This window comes from Siniperca chuatsi, linkage group LG14 (genome assembly GCF_020085105.1).
Source record: "Siniperca chuatsi isolate FFG_IHB_CAS linkage group LG14, ASM2008510v1, whole genome shotgun sequence".
Classification (NCBI taxonomy): domain Eukaryota; kingdom Metazoa; phylum Chordata; class Actinopteri; order Centrarchiformes; family Sinipercidae; genus Siniperca; species Siniperca chuatsi.
In genome coordinates, this window is record NC_058055.1 from 3628657 (window position 1) to 3637797 (window position 9141).

The 9141-nt window shown below is 41.7% G+C and overlaps 1 protein-coding gene across 7 annotated transcripts in view; it reads right to left on the reverse strand.

Annotated features, from left to right (window-relative positions):
* LOC122888087 (protein turtle homolog B-like) overlaps positions 1 to 5779 on the reverse strand; it is a 145225-nt gene extending 139446 nt beyond the window's left edge. For 5 of the 7 annotated variants that reach the window (XM_044222053.1, XM_044222048.1, XM_044222052.1 and 2 more), the window contains exon 1: positions 5434 to 5778. In XM_044222053.1, coding sequence (XP_044077988.1) covers positions 5434 to 5497 — 64 coding nt within the window. In that variant the 5' untranslated portion in view covers positions 5498 to 5778. Of the gene's footprint in view, positions 1 to 5433 lie in introns of all 7 variants that reach the window. The other 2 variants (XM_044222050.1, XM_044222054.1) reach the window with 1 other exon arrangement.
* Positions 5780 to 9141: the final 3362 nt, after the last annotated feature.

Consider the following 9141-nt stretch of genomic DNA (forward strand, 5'->3'; position numbering starts at 1 on the left):
CTACACTGTATATTTACTGCCAGATTGACAACTTCGCTGCTAACCTTTTCCTCTGCTCTGCTCGCATTCACCGCTCGCTCTCTCTCACTCGCTACGCACACACATTATTCCTTAAAGGAGCTACGCTGGGGCATTGGCAGTAAACCGCGGGATACGTTGCTCTTTCACCGCGGTAAGAGAAAGTCCATACCGTCACAGCCCTACTGCAACATCATTTCCACTTCCATTTTCTTTACAGAAGAATCTACTGTTTAAAATGATAGATTTTAAATAAAGCCCATACAAAAAGTAATATCTTTGACTATGGTGATTCTCAAATTCTAATTAAGCTTGTTCTTTTGATCTCCAACACCAACAACAATGCATGCTGTATCAGTGTTTCCAAAGCATTTGTCTTTATTAGCAGTCACTGATGAACACTATTGCAGGAACATATTTGATTGGCAGTACGACTGTGTAATATTAACGATATAAACACTGATTTCCTTGATAATTTAACGTAATATACTGTTGATAAGTTACATTGCTTGACAATGTACCAATAACCCAATCCCAACACAGAAACAAAGCTATTTCTAACTAATCACATGGCAGTCTTTTAGTAATAGACAGAACATTTCCCCAACAGGCACTGCCCAGTAGAGCTGCAAAACACACCACAAGCTATTGCTTTGGTATCAAAAGTCAGACAGAGGGGAAAGAAAAGTGCTCCCTCTAAGGAAACCTTTTAGTGTCAGCATAGAGAGCAACAGCTCAGTAGTCACAACAACTACAGAGCAGTTATAGATAAACAAGGTAACAAGACGTTGGTGGTGTGGTAATACTTTGGCTACTTAAAGCCAGTCTCAAACAGAGCAACAAAACATAGAGGCGATGTGTGCCGTTAACTAAGCTGAAACCCTGTGGCAACAAAGACAGGAAACACATTTTGAATCTGCAAATGGGGGAATCTTTAAACTCAATAGAAATAGCAACTTCATTTTAAGGTCAAATATGCCGACATTGACTGATATGAAAAAAGTGATGGTGAGAAATTTTTTATCCATAATTGCCCAGCTCTTATTGGCACTGTGTGAGTCTGGGGATAAGTTGGAGTTTTCCCTTACTAATGCAATGTTTCCCTGCAACATGGAGCACCCACATGGGAGAAGAGAGAAGCTTATTTTCATCATATCCAAACTTTGCAGACCAAATAAATTAAAGATTCATTAAACTAATAAAAACTGGTGGGTTCCATGTCTGTAAACTAGTCTGGAAATTGTCCAACTCCAATGAAGAATGTTGGCTCTATATGAAGGTGACAGTGGGAGCAACAAGTCTAAAAATAACCAACCCAACTTAAAAAATGTTGAAGTTTTTTTTTTTTTTTTGAGAGGGGGGGGGGGCTGTTGGAAAGCGTTGGCTCAATCCAGGAAGTCGAATGTTGGAATTAGAGAAATACATCTTCATCTGAAGCCATGGGGCTTAGTGTAAGCCATCACACTCTGATTCAGCTTTAAACTATGGTCTGCAATGAGAAGCAATGCACACCTACACCCACACATACACACTTTTATACAGGAAATGAGCCTTCTGAAGTCCTAAGATAGAATTTAAAAAATAGACTGATGGGCGTTATACAGATAAGCTGCAGCCTCATCCGACTGGGCCTCAAGTCCACTGGCAAAGTCCAGAGGAAAGTTGGCAAAAATATGAACAGGTGAGATTCTGGCGATTTATATGTTGAAATATGTTGAGTCATTTAGTCAGTCAACAGCAGTGAACGGTATCAGATAAATAAAAGACGCAAGGAACATTCCTAATGAAAACCAAATGCGTCACACAGAACATTCAACACACGTTCAACACAAGCCCTTCAATGACAAAACACTGAACACCCACAGGATTTAAACCACACTGTGAATGAGACACGAATCTCCCTTTTCTTGGTCAGCAGCTTTGTTTTTGCCAAGCAGCCACCCACGTACAGGGAGAACGCTCATTAAGTGATCATACTGTAGGGATCATCAAAAAACAGGGATACCAGAAAAGTTTCTGGGAATAAAATTAATTAGGCACCAGTGCTCCTTGCCAGCTCCATTTACACACACAGTTTACTCAGAAATACACATGCTCTGACTTGGGAGACAGCATCACTGAATCACAAAAACAAGTTCAAAAGTTTCCTGGGAGCTTCAGAGCTCCAGATGAATCTCATTCAACTCAAACAATCACAGAGCCTTAATGATATGCACCGTGAAGGACTCACTCAAAGAAAAAACATATCCAAGTGTAAATACAGCCAAAAGGCATTCAGGATCCAATCATTCAACTGCAGATGTGGTCAGAAGTGCAAATGCAATACTTTCTCTATCAGCTTAGAGGATCAATACAAATAAAAACTCCATCACATGGATGGAAACAGTAAGTCATGGAAAGTGAATGTGTGATACGCGTCTCTGTCATTCTTGTCAAAAATAGGTAGAGGACGAGGAAAAGGATGTAATTGTTAGAAGAAGAATTACTGTGTGCAGGATTTTAGGCAAAATTTTAAAGCTGCAACTAACAATTATTTTCATTAACGATAAATCTGTGTGTGAAAGCACCCTTAGTGTAAAGATGGTTAAAAGCTTTTAATGTTAAAGCTTTATAAACAAAATGCTCTTATATGTTTTTTCTGTTGTTTCTATTCACTGTACCCCAAACAACATCTCTTTCACACATACACCACTTACCCCCTCCTCTATCCACATCGGCCCCCAGCCCTCTTGGCATGTTGTGGCATATGTATTTATTGTGCAACCGAGTGGCATTTATCTCACAGCTTAGTCATAATTAGTCCAACTTAGTCTAGGGCAGGCAGCCTGTTAGTGGGCATATGTTCAGATCCTGGTTAAAGACACACAGCTCCCTGAGGGGATGCTTGCATGTTGATGTGTGTGTATGTTGTGTGTGTGTGTGCATGGGTAGGGGTAACAAGTGGGTGTGTCTGCGTATGGCAACAGACGGTTGCTGTGGAGCGCGCCCCGAGCCTCCATTAACACAACCCACCATCTTCCCTTCCCTCGGCTACCCAGCCGTGCTGAGAGAGGCCACTTGAAACCTGAAGGGAAGCGAATTCATCCGAGTGTACGGAAGAGGAAGACGACAGGACGGAGCAGGAGAGAAGAGAGACGGGAAGAGGAGGGGAGGGAGACGAGGACCTGAGTCAGACGGGAAAAGTGAGAGGAGGGGAGGGAGGGAGGGATGAAACAAGGTGAGGAAGTGAGAAAACCAGGAGGGGGGGTACATAGAAAGAGAGGCAGTCTGGCTCAGGTCCAGGGTTATCATTGGCTAAAGTCAAGGCATTTGCCAGCTGCCAGCTGGAGACAGCAGCACTCGGCCAGAAGGATGCTGCTGCGCAGCTTCTGTCGGCTGGTGTGTCCGTCTGTGTTTGTGTGTCTGCGTGCCCAGCATGGATGCTGCAGAGCGCTGAGAGCTCCGTCGATGTGTTAAAGCACGGCACAAGGACCATACGCATAACCAGTTACACTGACTGAAGGGACACTCTTTACAAAACACAAACAAGTCCAGTCAGAGTCAGTCCTCCTCTGCCATCCAGAAGTTAGTGCTCAGTTCTGCCAAGTTGCCTGCAGTCCCAACCGCGGAAGAGACAAGGGAAGCCGCTTAAAGACATCTCCCTAAGTCTCCTTCTTTTGGCAGCTTAAGTGTATCCTCTTTAGGCAGGACATTACATAACTGTTTGCCATGTAGCCAGCTGAGCCCAGTCACATGCCAGAAGGATGTCAACAAAAATAATTATATGTAAACCTTCAAGAATCAGTGTCAAAAGTTTAACACAGTGATGGAAAGCTTGTTTATATTATCAAGCGCTCCTTTCTTCATCATTTAATCAGTGATGCTGAAGCACAGACGTTGTCCTAATATCCGCCATCTCTCCTCTCTCTTGAAGATGAGTGTTAGGGAGGGAGGACGGAGGGGGCAAAAGTAGCAGGGATTCTAATTTTTTTAAGGGTAAAGTGCAATGTTGCAGCAGGTGTCCCTGTCGTCATCGATGCGAGACAAGCTCCCATGCACACAAACACACTGCGGGACCGCCAAATTACACGATGGTCCACTGACTAGAGGATGATGTCATTTCTAATTGGAGCTGGAACATTTGTTGATTAATAGATTATCGATCATAATAAAATGATGGAACACATAAACTTGGAACACATGCAGTTGATGTGGAGAGATGTTTCTCCTGCAGTACAGCACCCCGAGTGGTTAGGGGTCAGCAGTGCCCCCAGAGGTGAACTGGCACTTCTCCAGCTAGCAGTCTAGCTCCACATCAGCTGGTCCATGCCAGTGTTATTAAGTAATTTCTTGAAGCACAAATCCCCCAAAAATCACTAGTTTCAGCTTCTCAAAAGTGAATATGTTCTGGTTTTCTTAGTATTCTATCAAAGTAATCTGAACCTTTGGCTTTTAGACATCTCTGCTTTGTAATGACAACACTAAACCCTCCCAGGGAGAGTCTCTTTTCTCTTTCATCCCTCCACAGGGAGGTTAGAGGTCAGCTGCAGGTGGCTTGGTTGAAGGATCTCTGGCCCGTGAAGCCATCTTGCCACACAACACCTCTCCTCTTTTCCACAACAAAGGCAACGCATTTGTAAAAACAGCTTTAAGCTCACATGAAGTGATCATACATGGGATCAAAGTTGCATCACACATGAACTGAAAAGCAGCCTCAGTGTGCTGGAACCTTAATGCGGGGCTGGCTCAGAGAGCGCTCCCTCTAACGGACAGAGCTGGTAAGACTCAGCTTCAGCAGGAACAGCTCCCCAGGAAGAGGAGAGCGTTATAATGACATCTCCACCAGCGCACCATAGCTACTAATCACATTTGCCTTTACATTTCACGAAAGGCTGGCAGCTGGTGTGCAGCTCAGTGTAACCGGCTGCTGCAGTCCAGTGACTACCCGCAGAACGTCCCGGAGCTTCAGGAGAGCAAACTTGCACATCTTGGGAGGAATATGTCAACCCAAATAGGCTGCAAAATCTATCACTCTGAAGCCAAAAACGTCACAACTCCGATAATGTACTGAAAACTACGCATCTCCACGATGTAGCCTGGCTCTTACACTGGGAATAAGCAGGCTGTGCTCTTTTAAATTTAAAACAGGTTTAACCAAAGGAGTTCCTTATCCCCCGTGGTAAAGCTCTGCTAGAATTCATTTAACGGTGAACCGGTCCCTTTCCCTCATCATTTGCCGGCCCGGCTCCACTCAGGTGCGGTGACGAACACACGTATGAACTTCATGACGTAAGTGTGACATTTTTAACATACAAGCGACATAGGCATACTCAAAGTTAGCTAACAGACAAGGAAAACTCTGTTATAAATAAAAAAAGATATGTTAAAACTTGAGCAATAGGCGCTGGTGGATACAGATACTGCACTTCGACTCACCTTGAGCGGCCGTTCCTCGGGTGCTGAATACACTTGCTATCAAAGTGGCCACATACCAAATCATAGTACTATTGCCAACCAGAAATAAACCTCATCATATCTCAAAGTGCCCCTTGCGGTGTATCTCTCATCGCCGAGTGGCCCAGGACAAAATGAAGCGGGCCGGTATCCTGTTTTCTTGTTAACCGAGCCCTGAACACTTTTCCATCGGCGCTTTCCCCTCTCTCTTCCCCTCTCCTCCGCTCTCCTCTCGCATCCTGAGACAGATCACCTGCGCCAATGGGACGAGAGCAGACGACGCAGTGAAACCAAGCGCGAGCTTTTAGATAATCGCGGTCCCGCCTCCGCACTCGTTTCATTGATGGGTGTGGGAGAAATAGGGCCGTTGATTGGTCACATGCGCTGTCTGTTTCCCAGTTGCTGTGTAGCGTTCATTGGATGTGTTAATACTCGGAGATTCCAGACTTCCGTTTAAAGAAACGACCTCAGTGTGTCCACGGCGGCTAGAGCGAGAGCCTGCTTTCTCATTTATGGCTTTTTTCACCCTTGAGGCACTTACATTTACAATAATAGCAATAATATCAAAGTATCACTTTTATAGTAGAGTTAGAGGCAAAAACATTAGCCTACAGCAAGCAGCGAGACAATATGCAGGCTATCATAAAACAGAAGGGGGGAAAGGATTATCATTAGGCTACATAAACTGTGGTAACATGGTAACTTTTCAAAGTTACTAGGCTATAAGTATCTAAGGACTGGGTAACTTAAACTTCCCATTAGAAAGACAAGAGGCCCCATAACGGTTTTAACTGAATTAGTTTATCGTTTAGTACACTAGCAATGCCTAAGCAATATCACAATCCCAACCACAGATGGCAAAACCCAACAGGTGGTTTACCCTGTAGCCTATAATAAATTAGGTGAAACTCACTTCTGTGCGTTTAAAAGACAGTAATACAATCAATGCTTGACTGTATGTAGCCTATTTATGCGTGACACAACATTTTGTGTGATCGGGATCTATTAACAAAACTGCAAGTTTCTAACTTTAGCGTCGTAAAATGATTTGGCATCTTCCCGTTTTTTTTCACGGAGGACCTGAATGCAGCACTAGAGGGAACCGTTTCAAGGTGGGTTGGAGTGTGAAGCCGTAGCGGCGCTGCGGTATCATCCTGCGCAATTAGAAGAGAGGAATCCTCCAGCCTGTGCATCTTCAGAACACTGCCATCCACACATTGCAGTCCATGTTGAAATATGATGGGTTATGTTTGCAAAAAATGTTCACTATGTTGAAATGGTGATGGTCAGGTTGCTATAGTGTTACATTAGAAAAGACTTGTCATGAAGACCACTGTGACCATAGAACACTTACTGAAACAATTTCCAATACTTGTAACAAATAACTTGTCACAGTTCAGCATGATTCATCTTCATTGATACAGTGATTCAGTCAAGGACCGTTTCAAATTCAACTGACTCAGTCTGCCTTGCTCATAGAGCATCCTATCACGCCTCAGAACCAATTCTCCTCCACCTCCAAGTCTAAGGACCCCCACTGCTCCTTCAGGAGGAGGCTCCAACAACCTCTAGCAAGATGACTACTAAAGTCATTTAAAGTTATTTGAGGTCATCATTTGCTATTCGTATTTATGTCCAAATGTTCTCAGCATGTGTATTTTGTTTCATCTACACAATTTTTTCCCACAAAAATCAGTTAAATTTGACCTCATAAAAGGGAAGCTCATGATGCAACCAAATGATGTCCTCCTTAAATATGAAACTTTTCAGAAAGATTTTACCACTTAAGTCTTCTACAGTTCAAGATTATACATAGGGTAAATAAATCGTTCAAAACTGGCCAAATGATGACATATGCTACAACACGTCTTGCAACCTCAGTTATTTGTTTTCAACTTTTCAACAACTAAAGATGTATTGGGATGAAAATGATTAAAATTTTGTTTAACATTCTTCTCTAAAGCCCTGTCAGTTTTTGATCTTCCATAAAATCTGTGCTATCTCACCAAAGAGAAACTTAATATTTAATCTTAATAAACTTAATAATAACATCACTTATACTGTAGCACGTCATAGAATTTACCTTGTTGGAAATCTCCTATGCCTCCCACTTCCTCTCAGTGGCTTTAAGATATAATAATAATAATAACTTTATTTATATAGTACCTTTCAAAACAAGTTACAAAGTGCTTTACAATAAAAACAAATAATAAAAGTAAATCAAATTTAAAACAAAGATATAAAACAAGTTAAATCATTTGAATAAATACCATCAGTTAGACAGGATTTAAAAGAGGACACTGAGTTTCATCCCCAGGCAGGGAGTTCTGCAGCTGAGGGGCCCAGACAGCAACCTCTAGTGACAAGTCCAGATTTTGGAACCATTAGTAGGGCCCTGCCAGAGGATCTCAAGCAGCGATCAGGCTTATAGGAAGTTAGCAGGTCGCAGATATAGGCAGGAGCCTGAACATTCAAGGCTTTAAAAACGAGCACTCAAATCTTAAAGTTACTTCTAAAACTCACAGGTAACCAGTGAAGGGCTTAATTTATTTTGACAACTTATAATACTAGGTACTTTTTTAAAGACTTGCTTATGTTGTTGTCAGCACTTTTTCTGTCATAGTAGTAAGAAAGGCTGCAATTAATGATTGTTTTCATAGCTGTTGTTCTCTCGATTGATCGATTAGTCGTTTGTGAAGTGCCCAGTGCAATTTTCAGGACCCCGGGGTGATGTCTTCAAGTAGCTTGTTCTGTTCAACCTGCAGCTCAGGACCCAAAAATATTCAGTTCCTGATCATATGGGACATTACGAGTGGCAGGAACTAGGGTCTTTTGGCATTTTTTTCCTTTAGAAATGGCTTAAATTTTCTGTAGCTTGACTAATTGTCTCAGCTTTAGCTATGTTATATCTCAGGGCAGTAGTTCTGGGATGTATGAGAGGTCATTGCTGTTATTAATCTTTGCTTTGCTTGGTTTTTATTTTTGTTTGTTTGTTGATTCATATTTGGGATCTTTTGTATATGTATTGATGTATGATGTTTGGATCAATATTCTATGTATAAGTATGGGTTAAATATAAATATGTGTCAGCTTTATGTTCTGTCTAAAAGTGTTGTGGGTAGGAGGAAGATTACTTTAGAGGGAGAAAAATTAGAGAGAAACAATTTTCTTTGTGGAATTGCTGTTTATGTACTTAACTCTCTTTCAATAACAATATCTTGCAAAAAGATAAATAAATTACAGAGAAGCTGTGGTGAATTCGCTTGACAAGTCAAACAGAAACTAACTGTTGAACTGCTGAATGGATGACCTTTTGGGAAATATTACTATAATAAATGTAGTATTTATTGTCACCATTAGTTAATGTTAATCTTACATGCTCACACAGAAGTGATCCAGTATTTGTCCAGTTGGTGATGCTTTGTAAGCCTCTGGGTCTCAGACTCTTTTGAGGATGCTTGAGTGCAGGGGTGAGATGCATCATTTCCCCAGATTTCAGCAAAATGGTTTGAGTGGTATCTGTGATGTACATGAACAAATAAATACTGTTTCTGTCAGTAATTCCATTTTTAGAATTATATATGTATATATTTTTGCAGGCTTATTTTAAAGATGAAAAAATGAACAGAAAAAAAGAGTAAAGGACTGAAAAAAACAACAGGGAATTGATCATGAAACATGTGATTTGAC